The 27,965-nt window shown below is 44.1% G+C and overlaps 1 protein-coding gene across 2 annotated transcripts in view; it reads right to left on the bottom strand.

The window, feature by feature from the left end:
* The window catches only part of LOC137546849 (C4b-binding protein alpha chain-like), an 865,201-nt gene that overhangs the window by 610,801 nt on the left and 226,435 nt on the right, over window positions 1-27,965 (bottom strand). For both annotated transcript variants that reach the window (XM_068269787.1, XM_068269786.1), the window contains exon 5: window positions 2,553-2,649. In XM_068269787.1, the coding sequence (XP_068125888.1) occupies window positions 2,553-2,649 (97 nt within the window). The remainder of the gene's footprint in view (window positions 1-2,552; window positions 2,650-27,965) is intronic.

The following is a 27,965-nucleotide window of genomic DNA, read 5'->3' as shown; positions in this document are numbered from 1 at the left end:
GGTTAGTACCTATTCAGTAAGCAGTGCTTGGGCGGGAATTGTAAGAATCTGTGAGGTTCTTGCAATGTAAAACCTTCATTCACCACTATTTCAGCAGAAGACTACATCGAAAGCTCTCCCTTAAAGAGACTCCGTAACAAAAATTGCATCCTGTTTTTTATCATCCTACAAGTTCCAAAAGCTATTCTAATGTGTTCTGGCTTACTGCAACACTTTCTGCTATCACAGTCTCTGTAATAAATCAATGTATCTTTCCCCTGTCAGACTTGTCGGCCTGTGTCTGGAAGGCTGCCAAGTTCTTCAGTGTTGTGGTTCTGCTATGAACTCCCCCTTTCAGGCCCCTCTCTGCACACTGCCTGTGTGATATTTAGATTAGTGCAGCTTCTCTCTGCTCTCTTATCTTTTACAAGCTGGATAAATCGTCCTCTGAGCTGGCTGGGCTTTCACATACTGAGGAAATTCAGACAAGGGCAAAGCTGTTTGCAGGAAGAAAAGAGCAGCCTGAAACTTCAGTGCATGAGAGATGCAGGGGGAAAGAAACACACAAATGATCTCTTGAGATTAAAAAGGAAGGCTGTATACAGCCTGCTTGTGTATGGATGTATTTTCTATGTGTGGACATACTGTACATCAACCTACTTCCTGTTTTGGTGGCCATTTTGTTTGTTTATAAACAAACTTTTTAAAACTGTTTTTAACCACTTTTAATGCGGCGGGGAGCGGCGAAATTGTGACAGAGGGTAATAGGAGATGTCCCCTAACGCACTGGTATGTTTACTTTTGTGCGATTTTAACAATACAGATTCTCTTTAAGACATAATTCTAATGATTCTACTGAACATCTTGCTTGGCAGAGAAGCAAGGTCAGTTAGTTCTTATCTAACAAGTGTACAGACAAATTAGTGACCGGTACTATACAGTATTTGTTGATTCTGAATAGTAGCGTACTTCCATGTGCATAATCTACCTACACAGGTGAACTTATTGATAGATACATTATTGATAAGTTCTAATGAGTAATCCATTGTCAGTATATGTTCACTGTGATTTTCCTTCATAAAACAGAAAGGTATTTGCAATAATTCAATTTTAAATGAACCACTGTGGTTACCCACATTGCACTACTACTGAATATACAAATTATCTATTTACGCCCCTGAAGCAAGGCTTACATCCAGAACCCCTAGCAAGCCTATAGCTTATACATTTTACAGAGCCATATCAACCTAACATGCAGACAGTCTGTTTTGGACTTTTGGGTCTTATCAGGGATTGATATGGCTCTATGGGATAGGGCTTGGACCAGAACAACAGAATACCCACGCAGCTTGGGGTGACGCAAAACTACTAGGAAAGTATATGGGGACTAAAAGAGACAGAAAAACCCTCCTACTAAAAAGCAAGTCGGAAACAGGCTGTCTACATCTTGGGTTGATAAGCATTGCATTTTAGTAGCAGGGCTTTTCGGTCTCTTTTGCAGTATAGGTTTCTAACTTATAAAGCAAGAAGTTTTAAATCAGGATGATACCATTTATTGGCTAACTAAAAATGAATAAAAATAAACAAGCTTTCAGCCTTGCAGCCTTCGTCGGGCTTATATCCTGTTAGTTTGCAGGCTGGTGGTACAGACAGCTATATACATGCAACATCAAAAAGGAAAACAGATATTTTTTAAAGCATAAATACATGTCATTAAGATGCCTTAATTCAAACAGACCATCTAAATGGGGTTAGAGGTAAGCTGAGATAAGGATCCTTGTTTACTCCAAGCTCACAGACCTGGGATTAGGATTGACCCAGAGGTATTGTAAATTCTTACTTCACAAGTTCAGCTAGAATGGCTGAGAAAGTTCAAATATCATCAGCCTCATACCAATATAAAAAGTTGTTGTCTTTATTCAAACCCATCTCCACAGCTTTGAACCAATTTGAAGTATGACTCCAGATAACCATAAAACTATATCTTTGCTACACTGCCTGGTGGAGATATTGTTTGAGCAAGGCCATAAATGTTTTGTGACAATGTAGCCGGTGTTGTACCTACAGGAAATATACATACATAAAGGAGATATCTGCTGAGAGGTGCATGGTCCAGGTGTCACAGCAATGAGTGTGGTGCCACTTGTGGTGACATTCATAACATTTCCATATCTGTATAAACTGCATTATTTCAGTTGTGCTTGCATGGATAAGCAGGCGTGACATTTCTGTGTTACAAAGCAATTCTCAAGATCTCACAGTATCTCACCCAAGAACCCCCCATCAGGGCTATGCAAACTCTTATATCAAGATGAACTGGAAGTGAAGGATTCCCACCTAAAGAGGCAACCCCACCAGCATATTACCCGTATTAAATGCTGGCATGTCCTGACGGTGTGTCATGTGAAGCTGCTGTGGTTAGACCCGAAGCAGCAATTAGGTTAACACTCTTCTTATTGGCCGCTCAAAACTCTGCAGGGAGGGAGGAGAGGTATCCGTAGTTTGCCCAGTGCTGCTCTGCGGTCATTAATGAAAAAATAAAGAATTTCCATGACAAATTGTAAAAGACTCACCCTTCATTACATTTGTAGGTCACTCGAGAGCCAAATAAAAAGTCATCAGCCTCCATATTTGCATTTTCTACATCACCAGGATTTCCACATGCTCTGCCTGCAAGTAAGGGAGGTAAAATAAATAAATAAATATATATATATATATATATATATATATATATATATATATATATATATATATACACACACACACGTGAAAAATACACAGTATGTTAAGAAAATGTCAGGCAAAGGTAACCACTGCACAAGGAGACAGACCTCAACGGGTGAAAGGAAGTCACACGCAATCTGCGTACAGGGGAGAGCCTGTCGAATAAAACCCTTCCATGTGAGTTTTTGAAAAAAATAAAGATTAGATTTTGGTGTGTGTGTATATTTTATTATATAATATATTATATATATATATATATATATATATATATATATATAGATAGATAGATAGATAGATAGATAGATAGATAGATAGATAGATATACCCTATATCAGATATCAAATACAAAGTGGGCCGTCATTGAACACTGGGACCAAGTCACGGACCAACCTCAATCCCTAGTGGCCTCCTCCCTCCTTTATTAACTTCCCTAGTGTCTAATAGCCCCCCCCCCCATACAGTTCTCTGGTGTCTAGTGGCCCCCCTCCCTCCCCTACACAGTTCCTTGCTGTGTAGTGGCCCCCCCCTCCGTCCCCTATATTGTTTCTTGGTGCAGTTCTCTTGTGTATAATGCCTCCTCCCTCCCCTATACAGTTCCCTGGTGTCTAGCGCCCCCCTTCCCTCCCCTATACAGTTCCCTGGTATCTAGTGTACACCCCTCCACTGTATAGAACCCTGGTCTAGTGGCCCTCCTCCATTCCCCTGTACAGCTCACGTGTGTCTAGTGGCCTTTCTCCCTCCCCTATACAGTTCTCTGGTATCTAAGGCCTCCTCCACCTATTCAGTTCCCCTGGTGTCTAGTGGTCCTCACTCCCCATACAGTTTTCTAGTGTCTAGTGGTCCTCCCTCCCCTATACAGTTCCCTGGTTTCTAGAAGCTCCCATCCCACAACTATACAGGTCCATGGGGTCTAGTTCTTTTTTCCCCTTCCACCCCCATATGTTTTTTCTGGTGATATAGGAGTTCACCTCCAATACAGCTTCCCGGGTAGTCTAGAAAGGGCCAGACATAATGCAAAGTGGGGGAAACCACTTGGGGGACAAATTTGATGGCTCCAAGGACCAGATTTGGCCCGGGGGCCAGAGTTGGACATGTATGCCTTATAGTGATCTTATCTGTTATGAGGGGATTTCATTGGGGAAAAAAGGAGGATTGTGGAGAGCTTGGTATTGAGAGAGAGCTTGGAATTGCTACTGAGTTTTGAGATGACAAATAAGATCCCTACTCCCTGTCCATTTCCGGGTGGAGGAGTTAGTGAGGACACAGTTTAAAGTTTAATATATGGTGTTAGAGCACAGAAATGTTAAACTTCTTAGCCATGGAAGTATATGGATCTATATAATCTATAAAGTTACTGTAAAGATCGCACACACACACACACACACACACACACACAAAAAGTGGTGGTAGGAAGAGCACACACAAACAATGGAAGTGAAACATGACCAGCCGTGAAATAATCTCTCTCTCTAATATATATATATATATATATATATTATTGATTTATAAAGCGCCAACATATTCCGTAGCGCTGTACAAAGTAAGAAACAAACATGGGGTACATAATACAGACAATGGTGTACACCAATATACAAGATACATAATTAGTGACAAAATACAAAAACTATACAACATACAGAATACAAAATACAGAAGTGGTAATGACAGTGATAAAAGTAACATGATGAGTAAAATGTATAATGAGTTCCAAGACACAAAAGGGGGAGAGAGCCCTGCCCTTGCGAGCTTACAATCTAAAGGGAATGGGGGGAAACAAGAGGAGGGGTAGTATACAATAAAATATATAAAGGCAGTGTGTTTTAGGATACCTAGTAGGAGTGCAATTTGGTCTTAGGACAAAGGGAAGTGGCTTAAGGTAGCGCATATGCTTGTTGGAACAAATGAGTTTTTAGAGAGCGTTTAAAAGTAACAAAGGTTGGCGAGTGACGAATGTGTTGTGGGAGGGGATTCCAGAGAAGGGGTGAAGCGCGTGCAAAATTTTGTAAGCGTGAATGTGAGGAGGTCATTCTAGAGGATGACAACAGAAGATCGTGTGCAGATCTGAGATTGCGATTGGGTTTGTATCTGGAAATTAGTGAGGATATGTACCGAGGAGAGAGATTGTGGAGAGCTTTGTAGATTAGGGTTAGGAGTTTGAACTGGATCCTCTGGTTAATTGGCAGCCAGTGAAGAGCTTGACAGAGAGGGTCAGCAGAGGAAGATTGAGAAGAAAGATGAATGAGACGAGCAGCTGAGTTCAGTACCGACTGGAGCAGGGCCAGTTTGTTGGAAGGTAGTCCACAAAGTAGTACGTTACAGTAGTCCAGACGAGAAATTATAAGAGCATGTATTAACATTTTGGTTGTATCTTGAGTGAGAAAGGGACGGATGCGAGATATATTTTTGAGTTGGAGATGGCAGGAGCTGGTTATGGAGTTAAGATGAGGAATAAAAGAGAGAGAAGAGTTGAATATTACCCCCAAGCACCGTGCTTTGGGAACTAAAGTTATGGGAGTGTTGTTAACATTTATAGTTACTTCAGGCAGAGAGGTGGCCAGAGACGGTGGAAAAATTATTAGTTCTGTTTTATTCATATCACGTTTTAGGAAGCGAGAGGACATGGAGGATATAGCAGACAAGCAGTCAGGAACACGTTTGAGGAGGGAATTAAGGTCTGGGTCCGAGAGGTACAGTTGCGTATCGTCTGCATACAGGTGGTATTGAAACCCGAATGAGTTGATTAAGTCACCAAGACCGTGCATGTAGATGGAAAAGAGGAGGGGACCAAGGACAGAGCCTTGAGGAACCCCGACAGACAAAGCATGAGGAGAAGAGATCTGATCTGAGTAGGAGACTGTGAAGGACCTTCCAGAGAGGTAGGAAGATAACCATGTGAGAGCAAGGCCCTTTATTCCTACATTTGAAAGTGTTTGTAAGAGTAAGGTGTGGTCAACCGTATCGAATGCTGATGACAGATCAAGAAGGATGAGTATGGAAAATTGACCTTTGGATTTAGCTGTAAGAAGGTAATTGGCCACTTTGGTAAGGGCCGTTTCCGTGGAGTGGTTGGAGCGAAAGCCAGACTGGAACTGATCAAGTAGGGAGTTAGCTGATAAATAATGGCTTAATTCTGCATGTATGTGGCGTTTAATTAGTTTGGATACAAATGGGAGAAGTGAGACTGGGAGGTAGTTGGCGAGTGTGGTAGGATCTAGAGATGTTTTTTTAAGTAGTGGTGTCACACACAGTATATTAAATGTTTAAAAAAAACCATTTAAGAAATTAATAAAGATTAATTTAAAGAGTAGCATATTTTTTTATTTTTTTTTATAAAGATATTATGACAATTAAATGGATACAACTGGATATGGAGCCAGTGTTGCGCTCTTATACAAATTAAAAAGATGTGTGTTGGTGTATTTATACAGAGGATTCTCAAATTAACAGGTGGTGATATTGTCCCATTTTCTAGACTGTGTGCATTGTAAAAATAATTAAAACCAATACAGGGAGTGCAGAATTATTAGGCAAGTTGTATTTTTGAGGAATAATTTTATTATTGAAAAACAACCATGTTCTCAATGAACCCAAAAAACTCATTAATATCAAAGCTGAATATTTTTGAAAGTAGTTTTTAGTTTTAGCTATTTAAGGGGGATATCTGTGTGTGCAGGTGACTATTACTGTGCATAATTATTAGGCAACTTAACAAAAAACAAATATATACCCATTTCAATTATTTATTTTTACCAGTGAAACCAATATAATATCTCAACATTCACAAATATACATTTCTGACATTCAAAAACAAAACAAAAACAAATCAGTGACCAATATAGCCACCTTTCTTTGCAAGGACACTCAAAAGCCTGAAAAAGGCGTCTGAGTCGGACTGGAGCTCTCTGCCCTTTACCAATCCAGCCACGGGCCCATCCATCTGGCCCATCAAGACTCACTTTCATTTCATCAGTCCATAAAACCTTAGAAAAATCAGTCTTGAGATATTTCTTGGCCCAGTCTTGACGTTTCAGTTTGTGTGTCTTGTTCAGTGGTGGTCGTCTTTCAGCCTTTCTTACCATGGCCATGTCTCTGAGTATTGCACACCTTGTGCTGTTGGGCACTCCAGTGATGTTGCAGCTCTAAAATATGGCCGCACTGGTGGCAAGTGGCATCTTGGCAGCTGCACGCTTGACTTTTCTCAGTTCATGGGCAGTTATTTTGCGCCTTGGTTTTTCCACACGCTTCTTGCGACCCTGTTGACTATTTTGAATGAAAGGCTTGATTGTTCGATGATCACGCTTCAGAAGCTTTGCAATTTTAAGAGTGCTGTATCCCTCTGCAAGATATCTCACTATTTTTGACTTTTCTGAGCCTGTCAAGTCCTTCTTTTGACCCATTTTGCCAAAGGACAGGAAGTTGCCTAATAATTATGCATACAGGATATAGGGTGTTGATGTCATTAGACCACACCCCTTCTCATTACAGAGATGCACATCACCTAATATGCTTAATTGGTAGTAGGCTTTCGAGCCTATACAGCTTGGAGTAAGAAAACATGCATAAAGAGGATGATGTGGTCAAAATACTCATTTGCCTAATAATTCTGCACTCCATGTAGGTGACAGTACAGTCATTTTTTTGGGAAAGTCCAGCGAAAAACCCTGCGATTTTGCAAGTTCTACCATTTACAAATCATGTATCGGTCGGAAATTGACATTGTAGGTGCATTCCCATTGTGAGAGACAGCCTTAAAGAGAGACTCCGACCAAGAATTGAACTTAATCCCAATCAGTAGCTGATACCCCCTTTTACATGAGAAATCTATTCCTTTTCACAAACAGACCATCAGGGGGCGCTGTATGACTGATATTGTGGTGAAAAACTCCAGAAGGTCCGCACACTCAATTATACCATGTTCTGTTTATTCAGAAAACGTAACACACCATTCCAAAACCAACGAGTCGTTTCGGGGCCCGGCAGGGTCCCCTTTGTCAAGGCTACAGTACAGAATGGTAACAATTGTTACCATTCTGTACTGTAGCCTTGACAAAGGGGACCCTGCCGGGCCCCGAAACGACTCGTTGGTTTTGGAATGGTGTGTTACGTTTTCTGAATAAACAGAACATGGTATAATTGAGTGTGCGGACCTTCTGGAGTTTTTCGTGGATTACAAATATTGGTCCAGCACCTCACTAGTGGTGTGCGACCTCATTTTCTGTGCAACTTGATATTGTGGTGAAACCCCTCCCACAAGAAGCTCTGAGTACCAAGGTACTTCTGGCAGTTTCCTGTCTGTGAACCTTGTTGCCTTGTGGGAAATAGCTGTTTACAGCTGTTGCCAACTGCCAAAACAGCATACAGCAGCTACATCACTTGCCAGCAGTAAAAATGTCACCATGTGATAAATGTCAGAATATAAATCAGGGATTTAAGGCCCTGATTTATTAGATTTCACAATGGGCAAACACTGACTAAATCATTTATACATAATTATTGTAAAAATGAAGCACTTTTTTATTACATTATTTTCACTGGAGTTCCTCTTTAAAACAATATAAAAAAAGATTATTATAAATTCTTATGTTCCTCACTGCATATATTCCAATTGTATATGGTTAGCACTGATGGTAAAAGATGTATTCAAAATATTTTTATAAGCAAAAATGATATCTAAAGTTTAGGAGGATAATGAGTAGCACCAGGATATATTCATGGGGTAGTGTAACATATACATAAAAGAGAATAAATGTTGAAAGGGCCAAAGATGGAAAATTATGCAAATGTAGAAGACCTGGGTTTCATATATGTGTATTAAAAAGTTGTGGGGTGTTTTGAAACTAGTAGATTGCATCAGTTCCATTTTTAACCACTTATGGACCCTAGGCTTACACCCCACCTAGTGACCCGGCTATTTTTTACAATTTAGGCTCTGCAGCTTTAAGAGCTTGCTGCAGAGCCATACAACTTAGCAGACATATGAAACCACCACTTTTCTGCCCAACAGAGCTTTCTGTTGGTGGCCTCTGATCGCTGCTGCAGTGTTTATTTCCTTATTTTTTTTTCGTGCTTTTTGTTTTTTTTTTTTAAACAAATTTGAGTATTTCCCCCCCCCCCCCCCAGCCAGCCAGCCAGCCAGCCAATGACAGCGATCGGCTGTCATAGGCATCAGCCTATGTGAAACGATCAATCTTGAGCCTCTCTAGGGGACAGCCGAGTGACACGGCTATCCCCAGTACAGCGCTGCCATAGACTGCAGCCCTGTAAAATGTAAATAGATGGCGGATTCCCCGTCTAACAGTCTCCTAGCGCTGATCGAGCTGGGAGACTGATGATGGAGAGGAGCTCCGTCAACCAAGCGAAGATGCGCGCGCATCGGCGTGTGGGATCTGCTGCAAAACCCCGCCCCAGGACTTGATTCCTTTCGGCGTTAGGTGGTCCAGGGCTGCCACCCTCCCGATGCCGCGGTAGGTGGTCAGGAGGGGGTTAAGGACCACTCCAGCAGTAAAAATCTGACAGAACCAACAGGTTTTGGACTAGTCTATCGTCTCATGGGGGGTTCCCAGGGTTTCCCTTGTTTTCAAAAGCATTTCCTGAATGGCAGTTTAACTGTCAAAATAGTAAGAAAACATCTAGCCTACCTACTCACCTGCACACTATTTTAGCAGTTAGACTTAGCAACTGCTGTTCAGGAAAACAGAGAATCCCCTATGGGAAAATGGACTAGTCAAAACCTGTCAATTCTTTCAGATTTTAACTGCTTACTTTTTTGCTGGGGTGGTCCTTTAAATGTCCTGTCAATTTTTGTACATAGTACAATAAAACATAGTTGTATGCACACTTAAAGGGAAGGTCCAGACCCCCCCCCAAAAAAATCCACTTACCTGGGGCTTCCTCCAGCCCCTGGCAGCTGTCCTGTGCCCTTGCTGCAGCTCCGGTGGCTCTCGTTGTCCCACACTGCAGAAGCCAACCTCGCTAGGTTAACTTCTTGTGCGTTCTACGGCGCAGGTCACATGGTCCGGCCACCGTCATTAGGATTGTACTGCGTAGGCGCAGAACTACTGCGCCTGCGCAGTACAACCCTGATGACGTTGCCCGTGGAACGCACAAGAAGCCGACCAGGAAGCCGACCTGGCGAAGTCGGCTTCTGCATCGCAGGACAACGGGAGTCACCGGAGCTGCGGTGAGGGCACAGGATGGCTGCCAGGGGCTGGAGGAAGCCCCAGGTAAGTGGATTTTGTTTTTTTTGTTTTTAGAGCCTGGCTGTATCCTTTAAGATAGTAAAGAGGTTTATATCAAAAAGGTAGACCATTAGTCAAAAATGTGAGGCGCAAGGGGTCAACACCTATTCTATATTTTGACTGAATCTAATATTAAACAACTCCCTATGTAGGAAGGAGGACCGACTGGCACTAGATGTGGGTGGATGGACACTGGGTTCACCGGACCATGTACTCCATGCTCAACGTGCTCTCCAGAGCATACACTTTTGCAACTGACAGTGAAGAGAGGCAGAGGCACAGTTGAAGCAAATAGAAATACCTTTTAATCCACGGTGGGCTGACACACGGGGTTACAGTGGGGGTGAGGGGATGTCTGACAGCTGTTTCGCTAAAAAAGCTTCCTCAGAGGCAAAAATTGGGACGTTCCCAATTTTTGCCTCTGAGGAAGCTTTTTTTAGCGAAACAGCTGTCAGGCATCCACTCACCCCCACTGTAACCCCGTGTGTCAGCCCACTGTGGATTAAAAGGTATTTCTATTTGCTTCAACTGTGCCTCTGCCTCTCTTCACTGTCAGTTGCATTAAACAACTCCCGATTGTTTGTCTGATAATATAACGTATTGAAGGCTTTTGTTATCAGCAAACTGAGCCCAAGGGTCCCAGGTTTATTGAAATGTGTCCAGCCTATCATATATTGTAGCTAGCATGTTTTCATATATCATTAATCTATGTACTCGCTGAGTCACAGGTTCAATATGTAAAGTTGGTTTAGTCCATTGAGAGGCCAGATGCAACTTGGCTGACATAGCTATAAACTGGAGGAGCCTATGGTTTTGGTACTTAGTGCCCTTCTTTTTATGCCCTAAATAAAAACACTGCAGGATTTTTAGGACAGGGTCTGCCCAAAACTTGGGACATTAAATCAGCAACCCCATTCCAAAAAGCTGAAGCCTGGGGACATTGCCACCACACGTGGAACAATGTGCCCACTCTACCACAGTTTCTAAAACATAGGTTTGAAATAATATAGTTGGAGATATTTAATGTAGTCTATGAGGCGTTCGATAATATCAATATAAAAGTCTGAAGTTAGTTTCAATGGTGGAGTAATATAGACTGCCCCTCAGAGTTTGGAATGATTCAGACCATTGTTTACTTTCAAATGTTTCAGAGGTCATGTTCCCAAGCAGTTAGCAGTGACATCCTTCTGGGAGTGCACGAGTTCCTGATACAAGTAGGAAAGTATGCCTCCTTCAGGCGGGGAGTTCATACACCAGGATTCAAAGAAAGTGTAGTTTAGCCTAATATTGTCTTGTCGTAACTTATGCCTCCAAAAATTATATATCTGTGCAAGCTGAAATCGTCGAAGGAAGTCGGGTCTGTGTAAGCTTAGTATAGATCCCAGGGGAATCAATTTAAAAAATAAATGAATAAAGTTTAAATAATGCTGTAATCAAAACATTTTCTGTTCATAAAACGAAGACAGGTCTGAGTGTTGGCCCGGGGCAAAGTCCCTCCCTCCTAATTCAGTAAGTCTACTAGGGTACGCCTGAAGTTTGAGTTTAAATCTAAATTTTCTCCATAGGTTCAAAGTCACAAGAGAGCAGGGGCAAAGTTGAGCATAGTTGGAGATGGTTGTGAGGTTGGACCATATTAGATAGGGAATTGTGCAGGGAGATACTAAGTCAGTTTCTAATTGTACCCACAGGGGGAGCACGTTGGTCCGCTTGAGTAGGAGGAATTTGGGCTAACTGCTCTGCTCTATAATAGTTAAGGAGATTGGGGACTGAGGGGCCACCTCTGGGGCAAGTCTGCATCATAGCCCTCCTAGCTATATGAGCTTCCAGACGAACAAGAAGACAGCTCCCTGCAAAGCTCTCAATTGAGCAGCTGTAACCTGAACAGGAAGGACACAGAAATAATAAAGAATATTTGGTAATAGTGTCATGTGTACAGCATGAATTCTTCCTAGCAAGGAAACAGGATACGGATGTCAACATTGTAGAAGTTGTAATAAGTGATTTATCAGGGATTTATAATTAGCATCAGAAACTCAATTATTTGTTCCAGTAATTTTTACTCCTAAATATTTGATAAAGTTTGTGCGAATTTGAAATCCAGAGGATTCTATAATAGCTTCCTGGGTATGAGTATCGACATCTCTGAATATGTAACGATTTGTAGTGTTCAAAGTCAGTCCAGAGATATTTATAAATCAAGTTTTACTGATGTTGGAGTGGTGGATAATGTCAATCACCTCACGGATATTATCTGAAGCTTGACGTAGTGGAATGAAGCCCACCTGTTCTCTATGCACAGAATTTTGTTTAGCCGTTGTGCTAAAATGGAGGTAAATATCGTAAAATCTAAATTGAGAGGGGATATGTATTTTTAGGTAATAATGGATCTTGGGGGCGTGGCTTGACGCTGATCCAAGATGGACGCCCGTTGTTAGAGCTCTGGCACAAGCTCCCAGAGAACTAATGCTTACTGCAACTTACCTGCACAATGAGAACCACTCAATCCCAGATCCAGACAAGATCCTCGGGAGACAACCAGACACCAATTGGGAAGAATATACCGGAGATCTTCCGTACGCAGCAGTCAAAAATTCAATCTGCACAGGCCTCCAAAATGGCGCCGGAGAAGACTGCTCCCCCTCCCCCACGCCCGCATGATGACGCTCCCGACCCTAACCTGATAGCTCAAGAGGGTAGGTCGAGGGCTCCAACAATGGGGGATATGAGAGACTTAGCTAAAGAAATCAAGGCAGCCTTAATAGACGCAATAGCTGAAGTGCAGGAAGACGTAGCTGACATCTCCTCGAGGCTGCACGTCAGAGAGAAGGCCGGAAGCCGCAGAGACGCCATACTTGATGCATCTAAGAAGGCAATATCTCTCCACAATACACGGTTATTGATTGATGACAACAGATGTATTGAGGACCTTGACAGCAGAGGGAGAAGGAATAATCTGCGTGTGAGAGGCTTACCGGAGTCACTTCTAGCTGACCAGATCGTTCCTACCTTAACTGCAATCTTCAATGGCCTGCTGGAGAAAACTAAGGATTGAATTCCTGAGGGTGCATCGGCACTTCATCCTAGGGGCAATGAAAACAAACCCCTCCGAGATGTTTTATGCTGCCTGCAATCCTTTCCTTTGAAAGAAGCTACCTCCAAAGCAGCTAGAGAGCAGGATGAAATAAAATTCAATGAGGCTCAATAAAGGGAGATAAAGGGATTACATACCGCTGGTGTTTCCCTTTCGCACACTGTCTGACTTACTCGCCATCTGCCAAGCTTTTGATCTGCAATCTCCTGATCTCCCAGAGTGGTATGCTGACTTCCAACTATCTGAAGAGCTGAAGCAATGTGAAGAGCCCCCTCGGAAGGGAAATAGGCACAAAACTCAAGCCTCTAATCGATCAAAGAGGTCCAAGTCGACCTCCTCTCTTTCACCCCCCCGGTGTCACCTTCACGAGGATCCGGAGACTGATCCAACAACCACAGCTAGAGGATGGGCGAGTATATATTCTTCCTGTTACCCATTCTACAATGACTATATTGTTTCCATGTGGCTCACACTGTCTTTGCCTACTCTACCAGGCTTCTAAAGCACTGTCCCTACCTGCTTAACTGCGGATTATTTTTAGCTCAAATATTTGACCCCCTCATTGCCATATTCACCCTGACCTCACCATTTCTGGCATGTCTCAAAACCCCAAGGACGACAAGTCCAAACTGGACAGGTCCCAACTGAAAATGATATCCCTCTCCTCATACCAACTTTTCCCATTTAGATGCCCGCTGAGCCTTGCTTAAATGTCTGAAGCATCTATAATGAAGGAGTTTATATTATATAGTGCGGATTTTCAATGTTGCATTATATTTAACCGGACTGTATGTTTCAAATGCAATATCTTGCTTGACTTAACCATGTTGGTGGTATATGGGATTTATGGTTACTAAGCCTAGCTGAGGAGCTCTCCCCTCCAACTGCCTGTGGCCTCGTTTTAGAGGTCGTGCATGGAGGGGAAATCTCTTGAATGCTCTAGATTCGTACTTAAAATGGTTGTCTGAATATAGTTTGAGAAGGTCTAACTTGAAGTTTTACTGCTGAATATAAATCTGTCTAGATGATATGGCGAGGAGACTAACTGAGTAAAATGATTACACAGGGACACACTGGTGAATGGGCCACACACGTTTTAGTTATATGTTCTGTTCTAGGTATTAATACTGTTTTGGGGTTTTCATAATTCACCTTCTTTCTCTGAAGAGTCGCATAACTCTTTCAAATTATATACTTCCAATGTAGTTCTCTGGGGATAGAACCGGATAGTTCTGTCTTGTTAAACACAACCCTACAGCTGTTGACTACTGTCCCCCGACCTATTATTCCACGTGACTCATGGCAAGGCACGGCTGTGTCTACCTGTGTGGATTGCAACTATCAGTGCGCCTTTTCAGACCTTAACAGGTTAAGTTTGGGATATCACAGCCCTCTTTCAATCTCTGTTATGACTGTTTACATCCTGGTTTTTGGGGTTGGCTGTTAGATATCTATTTGACTGTAGACTGTACCTTTATAGGGCGCGGTGCCGAGGCCTCTTATCCCTTTTCCTCTCTATCTGGGTGGTGATCATGGCTACTACTAGCCCACAACAAGCCAGCTCAGACTCCAATTTTCCTCTAAGATGGAAAATCCTATCTCTCAACATTAATGGTCTTAATGTCCCAGAAAAACGCACATCGCTATTAGACTTTCTTCACAAACAACAGGCAATGGTAGGCTTTATTCAAGAGACCCACTTCAAATGCAATCAGATCCCTAAACTTCAGAACCACAGGTATACACAGGTTTTCCATGCAACAAGTGACCAAGGTAAAGTCAAAGGGGTATTCATCCTCATACATAAAAACTTAGAATTTGTTGCCTCTGATATCAAAAAAACCCAGAAGGCAGATATTTGTTCATCAAAGGCAACTCGGGAGGCCAAACATTCAGACTGGCCAATGTTTATGCCCCAAACTCCAAGTAACCCTCCTTTATAGCCTCAGTGCTAACAAAACTAGGTCATTTTTCAATCAGGTATAGCGATTCTGGGAGGATACCTAAATCTCCCCTTAAACCCACTTGTAGACACCTCAAATGGAGCCTCCTCGCTGCCTTACAGAGCTCTCAAATTTGTGAAGAAGCGGTTAGATAGCCTGTCACTGCTCAACTCTTGGAGAACTCTGCATCCAACTACAAGAGATTACTCTCTCTCTCTCTCTCTCTCTCTCTGGAGTTCACAACAAGTATACCCGTATAGACTCCCTTTTTTGCAATAAAGGGACTTGCCTCTAAATCGCTCGGCAGAATTGTCAGACCATGCTCCTATATCTATTGTCCTACAATTTCCTGAAAAAAAAAAATCAGAAAACATGATGTTGGAGGCTGAATCCATATTTGCTGAGCGATAAAACCCACCAACAGAAACTTAGACGCAGAACTGACTCATACTTCACCCTAAACAAACGCCCTTATACAAGTGACATGGTCACTTGGGAAGCTCACAAACCAGTAATAAGGGGTTACCTGATTGGACTGGGGGCAAAGATAAAAAAAGAATAACAAGAGAGTATTGACTCTCTGGTCTCTAAAGTACCAAAATTAGAATCTGCACATAAACAATCTCTGACTGCTCAAACACTGCATGACTTACTAAATGCTCGTTCTACCTTGACTTCTTTTTTAAACACTAGGGTTAAAAGGAAGTTTTTCTCACGTCAAAAAGTGTTCTATGAAACAGGGAACAAATGTGGTAAATACCTGGCGAGAGCTTTACACAAACAGGCACTAACTTGGCGTATCAAATCCATCACTTTATCCAATCAGACCAGTCACCTCTTTTTAGAAGATATAGCAGAAGATCTTCTTTGTACAATCTTAACCACGACACAAGCTCAAACAACACCCCTCCTTCTAGGAGAAAATTATTGGAGGACTCTGTAATGAAATATGGCCTCAAAAAATTTCACGGTTTTAGAATTTTTGGTGGCACTTAAAGGCATGAAACCTGGGAAATATCCAGGCCCAGATTGGTTCACCACTCAGTACTACAAGATGTTTAAAGATTTGTTAGCCGATCCTTTTGTAGATTCATTCAGCTCCCTCTCTCCCGGGCGCAGCCCCTCCAAACAATTCTTGGAGGTGCATATCGCAATTATTCCAAAAGAGGGTAAAGACCCAAACCTGTGTGCTAGCTATAGGCCTATATCTTTGCTCAATACCAACACAAAACTTTTTGCTAAGATCATAGCTAACAGATTGGCCCCTTTTATTCCAGATATTGTAGCACCTGATCAGTCAGGGTTTGTACCCGGGAGAGAGGGACAATTTAACACTATGAAAGCAGTAGGCATCATCTCCTATATGCAGAAACATTCGATACCAGTAATGATGCTTTCAACTGACGCAGAAAAAGCGTTCAATCGTATCTCCTGGGATTACATGTTCACGGTTCTTCGGGGCCTGGGGATCCCCCCAAAATTGCTAGCGTGGATCCAAATACTATATAACAATACTTCAGCCAAAGTTAAAGTAAATGGTCTTCTATCCCAACCCCTGGACATTTCAAATGGCACCAGGCAAGGGTGCCCTCTCTCCCACCTTCTTTTTATTCTTACACTGGAGCCCTTTCTTAATAGGATTAGGTCTGATCCCTCCGTCAAAGGTATCTTAATTGGCAAGAAAGAATATAGGTTTCTGCTTTTGCAGATAACAATAACAATAATATTTATATAGCGCTTTTCTCCCTGGGGACTCAAAGCGCTGTGACCCTGCATTATGCAGTCTCAAAGGCTAGGGAAAAGAGGTGAGTTTTTAGCCTTTTTTTAAAGCTGTCCAGAGAAGGAGCCTCTCGTACTGATTGTGGAAGTGAGTTCCATAGAGTAGGGGCTGCATAGGAAAAGGCCCAAGCACCAAATGTTAAGTGTATCCTGGGAATAACCAGCTTCATCTTGTTGGCAGAGCGGAGGGTGCGTGGAGGGGCATAAAGTTCCAATAGATTCGCTATGTATTTGGGTCCCATGTGGTGTAGAGCCTTGAATGTCAGCAGGCAGATCTTAAAATTGATTCTCCATTTTACTGGCAACCAGTGAAGAGTTTGCAGTACTGGGGTGATGTGTGAGCTGCGGGGGGCATTGGCTAGGAGTCTGGCTGCAGCATTCTGTACTAGCTGTAAGGGGAGCAGAACCTTATCTGTAGATCCGATTAACAGGGCGTTGCAGTAGTCTAGGCGAGAGGATACAAATGCGTGAACCAGGGCAGGTAGGTCTTCAGCTGGGATAAGGTGTTTGATTTTCGCTATATTTCTTAGATGGAAGAAGGAAGACTTGACGACAGCTGATACCTGCTGTCTGAGTTTTAGATTTCCATCCAGGATCACCCCAAGGTTTCGCACAGAGTCTTTATACTGTACAGTATCTCCCCCAATTGCTAGTTTGAGGTGGTGAGCGTTTTGAACTTTATCCATCATGTGTGGACCACCTACCACCAACACCTCTGTTTTGTCAGAGTTCAGCCTCAGCCAGCTGGTGTTCATCCAATTTTGTAAATCCACTAGACACGCATTTATGGATGCTGATGGGTCTTGGGTGCCAGGCTTGAAGGACAGATACAGTTGTGTGTCATCTGCATAACAATGGTATCCTAAACCATAGTTCCGGATTATTTTGCCCAGTGGGAGCATGTAGACTGCAAAGAGTAATGGTGATAGTACAGAACCCTGTGGAACTCCATAGGCAAGTGGCACTGGATTAGAGTAATGTGTGCCCAGACATACTTGCTGTGTCCTGCCAGATAGGAAGGTCTGAAACCAGCTAAGAACAGTACCCCTTAGGCCACAGTAATTCTCCAGTCGCTGGATTAGTATTTCATGATCCACAGTATCAAATGCTGCTGACAAGTCAAGAAGAATCAGAATTGAGCAATCACCCTTGTCCCTTGCAGTAAGTAGATCATTCATTACTCGGACTAATGCTGTTTCAGTGCTGTGCCTTTTCCTGAATCCTGACTGAAAAGTATCAAAGATGTTGTTATCTGTAAGCCTGGCTTCTAGCTGGTTGGCGACTGCTTTCTCGATAACTTTTGATAGGAATGGTAAGTTCGCCACAGGTCTGTAGTTGGTTACAGAATCAGGATCTAGTGATGGTTTCTTCAGGAGGGGTTTTATGATTGCTTTCTTTAGTTCTTCTGGGAAAAGTCCACTTTGCAAGGAGCACTGAGTGATTTTGTGAAGTGCTGGCCTGAACAGCGCTGGGCACTGCATTAAGGATCCAGTTGGGCCAGGATCCAGGTCGCAGGTAGTGGGGCGGAGACTTTGAATGAGAATTCCAAAATCCTCTACACTCAGAGTGTCAAAGACTTGCCATGGTGGTACGGTAGTAGGCATATGCAACGTCCAGTGGTCAATTGATGTTGTTGGTGTAATGCTGGCACGGATGGTAGACACCTTGTTTGTGAAGAAGGCAGAGAATTCTTCACACCTTTCCCTGGAGTATGTGGTTGGGGCTTTTAGGCAGGAAGGATTGCAGAGTGATTCCACTGTGTGGAAGAGTTGAGCAGCTCTGTTGTTGGCTGTAGATATTTTGTGCGAGATAAAGTCTGATTTTTTCTTGGTTATTGCTTGTTGGTATTGTCTGAGGTGTTGAACTAGGCTAGATTTGTGCTCCCCAGTCCCTGATTTACGCCACTGTCTTTCTAGTCTGCGCCCTTTCTTTTTTAGATCCATGATGGTTTTCTCAAACCAATTAGCTTTCTGCTTTTTGGTTGCTGATTTGGTGCGCCATGGAGCAATACTGTCAAGTGTTTCATATATCGTGTTGTTGTACTGGGTTACTAGAGAGTTTGGGTCCATTTGACTGTGGAGCAGATTTGTAAAATCCAGGTTGGCAGTTATCCTCTCCGGTGTTAATTTACTCAGGGGACGGGTTTTGATTGTTTCTTTAGGGAGCTGCTTGATAGGGTGATGTTCAATAGTAAACTGTATTATGTGATGGTCTGACCACACCACTGGGGTTACTGTTATGTTACTAATGTCCATTCCGAGGTGGAACAGTAAGTCTAGCGTATGCCCTCCTCTGTGGGTAGCTGATTTTACAACTTGTGTGAAGCCTAGTCCACCCATGAGATTTATTAGTTCATTTGCATCTTGTGATTGAGTGTTATCAGCCCGGATGTTGAAGTCACCAAGGATGATCCATCTCGGATAAGACAGAGCCAGCATGGCCAGAAGTTCTGGGAATTCCTGTAGGAAAGGGTCAGCATCTCCGGGGGGACGATAAACCACTAAAATTTTGAAGCCTTTACCAGCTGAGATCTGGGCACCTATACATTCAAAGGACTTTGTTGGGCCAACATTCAGGGCCCTGAGCTGCAGAGTTGTTTTGCCACAAATTGCTACACCCCCTCCTCTGCGGTCTCGTCTTCCCTCACTTAGGACTGAGTAATTGTATGGGATGGTTGCTTCCAATGTGGGGCCCGCATTGGCATCAATCCAGGTTTCAGTGATGCATGAAAAATCGCATGTCTGAATAAGGTCCGCAATAATGGCTGTCTTATTGTTTATAGAGCAGGCATTGCAGAGCAATGCAGTGACTGCATGGGGCTTAGCAATGGCGACTGGGTTCACTGCCGGGGTGTTACTGCATCTCTGACTAGGGACATGGTAACTTCTGCTACTTTCAGCCTCTGATTTCCAGTAAACATCACTAGAGATCGCTGGAAAGTTCTTTTCTTTGAATGGACCTGGGTCCCTGAAGTTGGACTGAGACTGAGTGTGGCACTTTTTATGGGCCTGGCCGCCTTTTTTACCTCTGTGCGTTTTATTTAAAGGGAAGGTCCAAGCAAAAAAAAAAAATGAGATTCACTTACCTGGGGCTTCTACCAGCCCCATGCAGCCATCCTGTGCCCTCGTAGTCACTCACTGCTGCTCCAGTCCCCCGCTGGCAGCTTTCTGACCTCGGAGGTCAGGGCCAAATTGCGTACATTTTTACACATTCCCGCTAGTGCATGAACATTAACACATACATTTTTACGCGTTAGTGGTGAAACGCGTACATTTTTGTTCCTGCACTAGCTGGAATGCGTAAAAATGTATGCAATGTGGCCCTGACCTCCGAGGTCAGAAAGCTGCCAGCGGGGAACTGGAGCAGCAGTGAGTGACTACGAGGGCACAGGATGGCTACATGGGGCTGGTAGAAGCCCCAGGTAAGTGAATCTCATTTTTTTTTTTTGCTTGAACCTTCCCTTTAAAATCCCTAGAGATTCCAGCAAATTGGCTTGTTTTTTTCCAATGTGAGATGCAGCTCTCAATGGCCTGAGAGATAGTAAGAAGCTGGCTGTATAGATTAACATTGCACTTTGGGAAGGAATGGGTTAAGTAAGCTCTTCCTTTGATTGTTGTTGTTTATCAGTGGAGGGTAGACAAAAGCAAATGCTGGCCTTCAGAAACTGCTAGAAGAGGTGTGAAAAGTCCATTGATATGCAGAAGCATGGGGCCTACTAAGGTTTACTTAGAAAGGCAATGGAGTCAATATAATTTCAGCTTCTGAATGCATTTAAAGTATTTGTACAGTCTGCAAAAACGGATTGCCAGCTGAAAGATATTACTTCTGTTTGGGGAAGGAGGATGAATTCCCTTACCTTGGGAAGAAGACTTGGGAAGGTAGGAGATCTGCTTGCTGTGTTGCATGGACATGCTTTTTATTGTGTTGGTTTGTTTGAAGCTGTGGACCTCATGAGTATCCAGGTGGAGAAATCCTATTCCATTGTGTGTCCTTGTAGGAGTAGAGAAGGCTTTTGTTTGTTTGTTATCAGCTTCCCAATCCCATGCAGGACTCCAAAACCAAGGTCAGCTACACAGGACTTTGATGGTGAGTACAATCCAGCTTGTAACTTAGCCATCCATAAACTTCCACGTTTCCCAGAAGGTTCCAGTTGTAGCCAGAGATTTCATGGTGCAGAATCTGTAAGTATTTTTGTTCCTTCTGTGCATATATGTGATTAATGCTCCCCAGAGCCGAGACAAGGTGTGGAGCAGGTAAAAGGAGAGGCTGCCATCTTGAGCGCGCTCAGTAAAATCCTGAGTAAGATGACTTCCTATTCTTCATTGGATCTCCAGCTTTAACTCTTCCCAATCTGCTGGATACATTTGAGGAGTTTGGCAGACTTTCTAACTTTAAAATTAATTTTTCTCTCAATGTCACCTTATCTCCTTCTGAAGTCATACAATGCAAAGCTAATTTTGCTTTTTGACGAGCGACCGACCGAGTTTTTATCTCCTCAGATTTAATAAACTTTTTACTCTTAATTTTGCTCCCTTAGCAGCTTCCTTGATCCGAGATTTATAATCCTGGGGAGACAAAACACACTTATCTTGGTTTGGACGCATTGCCTTGATTAAAATGAACCTCCTGCCTCGCTTTCTTTATGTCTGCCACACTCTTTCAATCTGTCTCCCAAAACAATTTATAGCAAAAATCCAATCACAAGTAAGTAGATGTGTGGGGGAAACAGAAGCCAAGGCTTAAAATATCCATTCTCACACTACCTAAAATGCTAGGAGGTGCGGGATTATCTGATTTTTACAATTACCACCAAGCTGCTGTCCTTAGCCGCTTGTCTGATTGGTGTGATGCCTCAACACCCAAGCACTGGGTTTACATAGAACGGGCCTTACTTTCGCCAGACATTGCCACTGTTCCCTGGATAGTGGACACTGACTTACAGAAACAAGAGGCCTCTAATCCGCTGATTTGCGCCACCACTGAAATAGCAAGACTTCTTATGAGAAGAAACAAAGCCTCCTCTCTGATAGGCCCAATAAACCGATCAATCACAACCCTGCCTTTCCTCCTGGTTGTTGCTCATCATTCCCAAATAGATGGATACCAGACTTGATTCCTAGTTTTAAAGGACTTCATGTCTGGTAATTCATTAAAGGGACTCTGAGCTCAAAATAAAAACAAAATTAGTACTCACCTTGGGCTTTCTGTAGCCCAGTGTATGTCGGGAGGTCCCCCGGCGGCGTCCTGGCTCTTCTCCCAAGGCCTGTGCTGAAATGGCTGCCCGGCGGCTCCCGGCCGTCAGCCTGGCGACACTGGACTGTCATCACGGTGGGTGGCGTGACAGTACGGCGCATGCGCGATTAAACCGCGCATGCGCCGTACTGTCACGCCGGCCGTCGTGATGACGCGAGGCGGCCGGCGTGTGAAGTCATACATGGCGTATGCGGAAGAAGGAGCCCGACACTTGGTCCAGTGTCGCCAGACTGACGTCCGGGAGCCGTCGGGCAGCCATTTCAGCACAAGCCTTGGGAGAAGAGCCAGGACGCCGCCGGGGGACCTCCTGACCTACACTGGGCTACAGAAAGCCCAAGGTGAGTACTAATTTTGTTTTTATTTTGAGCTCGGAGTCCCTTTAGAGCACTACACTGCACTTAAACAACTAGCCCAATCCCAAAAGTTCCCCTTCTGGGCCTATCTTCAATTACAGAGCTTTTTAAACGACTCCTCCCATAAAATGCAACTCACTCGACAGCTATCGACATTTGAACAATTATCCAGTAAAGGTCCTCACAGACACACAATATCTTGGCTCTATGAGTAACAGAAAGCTCACCCAAAACATTGCCTTACCAATCTAAATGGGAGCAAACATAAGGCAGATCTTTCACTGATGAGCAGTGGCAGGCTATCTGGGCTTTAAACCACAAAGTGACCCCTAATGTCACTACACAAGAACAAGGTTTCAAAATTCTACAAAACACCTTCCCTTCTTAGCAAATTGATACCAGGATTAGCTGATAACTGCTGGAGATGTGGCGAGGGGAGAGCTGACTTGCTTCACATTTTCTGGAATTGCCCAAAACTGCAGAACTTATGGCTACAAAACCACAAACTGACCGAGGAGATATCCTCTAAAAAAGTCCCCATGACCCCTGAATTTTTTCTTCTTCATTCGGGACCTTTCTCAGTTAAAAGCTACAAACAACCACATATGGTCTGAAACATAGAGATTGAACAGAGGCGCAGTGGCGTACCTAGGGCATTTGGCACCCGGTGCTGGGTATTAAAAAACTCCCCCCTAAAAAAATGGGCGTGGCCACAACCTGCGGCTTGCTCCGTGGCAAAAATGGGCGTGGTCATGGTCGGATGAGGGCGGAGCTAACTATAATTTAAAGTATTAGCTAGTATAGTTGCCCCAGTATAGCTAGTAGTTTCCCCCAGTATAGCTGCCCCCAGTGAAACTAGTATAGTTGCCCCCAGTATAGCTAGTATAGTTGCCCCCAGTATAGCTGGTATAGTTGCCCCCAGTATAGCTGGTATAGTTGCCCCCAGTATAGCTGGTATAGTTGCCCCCAGTATAGCTAGTATAGCTGCCCCCAGTATAGCTAGTATAGCTGCCCCCAGTGAAGCTAGGATAGTTGCCCCCAGTATAGCTAGTTTAGTTGCCCCCAGTATAGCTAGTATAGTTGCCCCCAGTATAGCTAGTACAGTTGCCCCCAGTATAGCTGGTATAGTTGCCGCCAGTATAGCTAGTAGAGCTTCCCCCAGTATAGCTGCCCCCCAGTATAGCTAGTTTAGTTGCCCCCAGTATAGCTAGTATAGCTGCCCCCAGTTTAGCTAGTATAGCTGCCCCCAGTATAGCTAGTTTAGTTGCCCCCAGTATAGCTAGTTTAGTTGCCCCCAGTATAGTTAGTTTAGTTGCCCCCAGTATAGCTGGTATAGTTGCCCCCAGTATAGCTGGTATAGTTGCCCCCAGTATAGCTGGTATAGTTGCCCCCAGTATAGCTAGTAGAGCTGCCCCCAGTATGGCTGCCCCCCAGTATAGCTAGTTTAGTTGCCCCCAGTATAGCTAGTATAGCTGCCCCCAGTATAGCTAGTTTAGTTGCCCCCAGTAAAGCTAGTTTAGTTGCCCCCAGTATAGCTAGTTTAGTTGCCCCCAGTATAGCTGGTATAGTTGCCCCCAGTATAGCTGGTATAGTTGCCCCCAGTATAGCTGGTATAGTTGCCCCCAGTATAGCTGGTATAGTTGCCCCCAGTATAGCTGCCCCCAGAATAGCTAGTATAGCTGCCCCCAGTATAGCTAGTATAGCTGCCCCCAGTGAAGCTAGTATAGTTGCCCCCAGTGAAGCTAGTATAGTTGCCCCCAGTATAGCTAGTTTAGTTGCCCCCAGTACAGCTAGTACAGTTGCCCCCAGTATAGCTGGTATAGTTGCCCCCAGTATAGCTGGTATAGTTGCCCCCAGTATAGCTGGTATAGTTGCCCCCAGTATAGCTGGTATAGTTGCCCCCAGTATAGCTGCCCCCAGTATAGCTAGTATAGCTGCCCCCAGTATAGCTGCCCCCAGTATAGCTAGTATAGCTGCCCCCAGTATAGCTAGTATAGCTGCCCCCAGTGAAGCTAGTATAGTTGCCCCCAGTATAGCTAGTTTAGTTGCCCCCAGTATAGCTAGTATAGTTGTCCCCAGTATAGCTAGTACAGTTGCCCCCAGTATAGCTGGTATAGTTGCCTCCAGTATAGTTGCCCCCAGTATAGCTGGTATAGTTGCCTCCAGTATAGCTAGTAGAGCTGCCCCCAGTATAGCTGCCCCCCCCCCCCAGTATAGCTAGTTTAGTTGCCCCCAGTATAGCTGCCCCCAGTATAGCTAGTTTAGTTGCCCCCAGTATAGCTAGTTTAGTTGCCCCCAGTATAGCTAGTTTAGTTGCCCCCAGTATAGCTAGTACAGTTGCCCCCAGTATAGATGTCCCTGGAGGGGGGAAGCAGCGCTAGAAGGAGGGGCAGTGGGGGCAGCGGTGGGAAGGGGGGAAATATCCCCCCCCTCCCTCACCTGGGACCCCTCCTTCTGCCTCTCTCCCCCTCCATTCAGCGGTGGCAAGTGCGGGCTCGGCGGCGGGGGCGGAGAGACATGCGCAGAATTACTCACCACTTCCGCGTTCCAAGCGCCGGCAGCGTCATGTCGTCACAGATCTCCGCCTTCAATGAAGGCGGAGATCTGTGACGACATGACGCTGCCGGCGCTTGGAACGCGGAGGTGGAGAGTAATTCTCTGCATGTCTCACCAGGCTCACATGGAGAACTATCAAGAACCCCTATGGAACCAATGACAATTCTGGATTCAGAATTACCAGGACAAGCATCAAGATCAGGGCTTTCAGGGACCACTTCTGGGCAAGCAGGCAGGCAGGCAACATCAGAACAGGTTTCCACCGAGGAAGCATCTGAGCAGGCTGGCAACCGAGACACACTTGGGCTTTCTGGGTCACAGAACACATCGGGGTACACTAGCCCAAGGGGAACCTCAGGACACGTCGAGTAACTGCCAACCTCAGAGTCCGTCACGACAAGACCAAAACCAGAACCGGGCAGAGAATCATCACGAGCAGTGGTCACAAGCACTGGACTTTCAAAAGAAGGCTTGGACTCAAACCTAGAAATTTCTGTGACTGTACTGGTATCTAACCCACATTCATCATTGACTACACAAGACTGAAGCTCCTCAAGAGCTACAACAGTAGTCCATATACCAGTGACGTCTACTGAAGCGGGCCATACTTCAGAGGACCCTGCGGAACAGGAGGCACCTCCCAGAAGATCTGCACCCCTTGGGAGCCAGTCGGAGACCTCCAAAACAAAAGACAATAGCTCAGAAGCATCATTTCCCAATTTCTCTGACAAGGAAATCAAGGATTCTGAACTATCCATGTTACAGGGCAAAATATCAGATACATTTTGCGGACAGAGCAAATGTCCCAGGGATGGTTCTGCAATCCGCTGGGACTGAATTTTTTCTTCATCAACCGGATGTACAGGAATATTTACTGGAACACACACTGACTCCCTAACTTCAATCTTACCGCATCCCAGAATTCTGCGTAGCAGTTAAACTAGCCTGCAACTCCAAAACTGCAGAAAAACAGGTGAGTATAGTAGCAATACCTAGACGAGCCTCTAGGGACACTGGAGATTCTAAGCAAGGCCACATTGACTCATCCAGAGTAGAGGGTGCAGAATCAGCATTTTCCTCAGAACAAGAAAGGGACTCACAGATGTCAGTGCGAGTGGAAATCATGTTTTCATTCATGGTACAGGGTAGGCTCAGAGAAAGCTTCTCTGGACAAGGCAAAGAAGCTTCAGCATCAGTGTCGCAAAACCGAAGCGCTGTCTCACTCTTAGATTCGGCTAACAATGTCGAATCCGAGGAGTCAGAACGCAAAACTTGCGAATTCAAAATCGCTTTAGGTTGTGAAACTGACGCTTCCATAGCGCCAACCTCCGCGATCTGCGGAGCAGACTGTAAGGCGTTCAAGACAGAAACACTGGAGCAACTGTCACTAGGCAACAGGCCCTTACAGGTGTGAACAGGGTGAGACAAAAACTCATTTGCAGAAGAAATAGCGACAACAACAGGAGAAACTTTATTAGACATAATAATTTTACTTCTGACGCTGCATAGTCTAGGAATTTTTCCCCATAGCAGGATCACAGATGGAAGATCTTAAAGATCTGTTTCTAAATGACAAGGGATCCCACACATCCTTGAGAAAACTGGCACATTCATGCTGATCACAATCTGCAGGAACATCCGAGAAACAGGCATTAGATCGCATAGATTCAAACTGCACACAGTCAGGAGGAACTCTTTCAGGATTCGCACAGGAATCAACCACAGTGGTACACCCATTCATTTCAGATCGCACAATGTCAAGACTCACATGCTTTACCCCAGAAAAGCAGGAACAATCATTTGATAACGATGTCTCTTTATTGGAATCAATTGATTGGTGTGTGTGCAATTCATCCAAAATCGTCTGCCACACACACACACACATCACTGGATCCACAAAACATTTGTCACACATCAGAATCTATCAAAGTGTACACGGAATTTATACAAGCGTTTAGCGTCTCTGCGCTTTCTGCGATATAGAAATCGCAAAACGCCTTCCAATCCATCTCGAATTCCTCAACCAAAGCTCCCATATCCCAGGGAGCAAATGGGGGCTCAAACAACCTGGTATCTAAGTAGGTCTCATACGAGTTGGGATCAGGTACATGCATAGACTTTCTTACTCCTTTAATATAAAAAATAATTCTGCCTATTAAAGGATCCACGAAAGCTTTGGATTGGGGTAAAAAACACGGAGACTGAGCAACATCATTGTAAACATCAATAGGGAGTGTTTTATTCAGATGCTTGCGATTTTTAGTTTTTCCCTTTTTAGCAACTTTGCATGTCTGCTGTTTAAATGCAAGAAAGGTATCCAGGCAGTTCTCTTGCCTCTGTTTAGAACCATAAGTGGCAAGAGAAACATTGAACTGATTATCATACTGAAAGGTGTTGCATAAACCCATCTGTTCAGCATCTTGCACAGCAGGAAAAAACTCATAGAAATAGCCTGGCAGGGGAATTCTAAGCTTACGAGAAAACACATGAGCCACAAACCTGCGAGGGTTATGTCTCAGATTCCTGTGTCTGGCAAACTCATTAGCCCACACAAACAGATCCCCTTGGAAAAGATTGTAAGCAATCTGACCACTCCAAGTGGAAATATTGGTGGCCTGAAATTCAGGATTAGCCAAGAATCTGTAACATTCTAATATGAACTCATCTCTGGTTTCAGAGTCCAGTATTTTAAACCTCTTAAAGACACAGGACCCATATTCGACCAAATCGTACAAATCGGAAATTCCCTCTACACTGGGAATTTCGGTTTGGCTGGTCATACTGTAACGCTTGTGGAATTCTCTCCGTGGTCAGCGCACAGGACGCACGCTGACACTGCGGAAATCCTCCACAAGCGTATAATTTGAGAGAACCCAGCAAAAGGTGCAACGCACCTGTAGAGGGGAATTCCTGTCGGCAGATGGAGCTGTGGAGTGCAGAGGAACAGATCCTCTGCCCTGCCACAGACCCAGACAGGAATTGTACGAAGGGAATAAACGCAGGGCAAGATAGCCCCGAAAGAGAGAGATCAAAGCGACAGAGGGCATGT

Source organism: Hyperolius riggenbachi, chromosome 2 (assembly GCF_040937935.1).
Source record: "Hyperolius riggenbachi isolate aHypRig1 chromosome 2, aHypRig1.pri, whole genome shotgun sequence".
NCBI classification, from domain to species: Eukaryota; Metazoa; Chordata; class Amphibia; order Anura; family Hyperoliidae; genus Hyperolius; species Hyperolius riggenbachi.
This window is presented reverse-complemented; position numbering and strand designations above follow the sequence as displayed.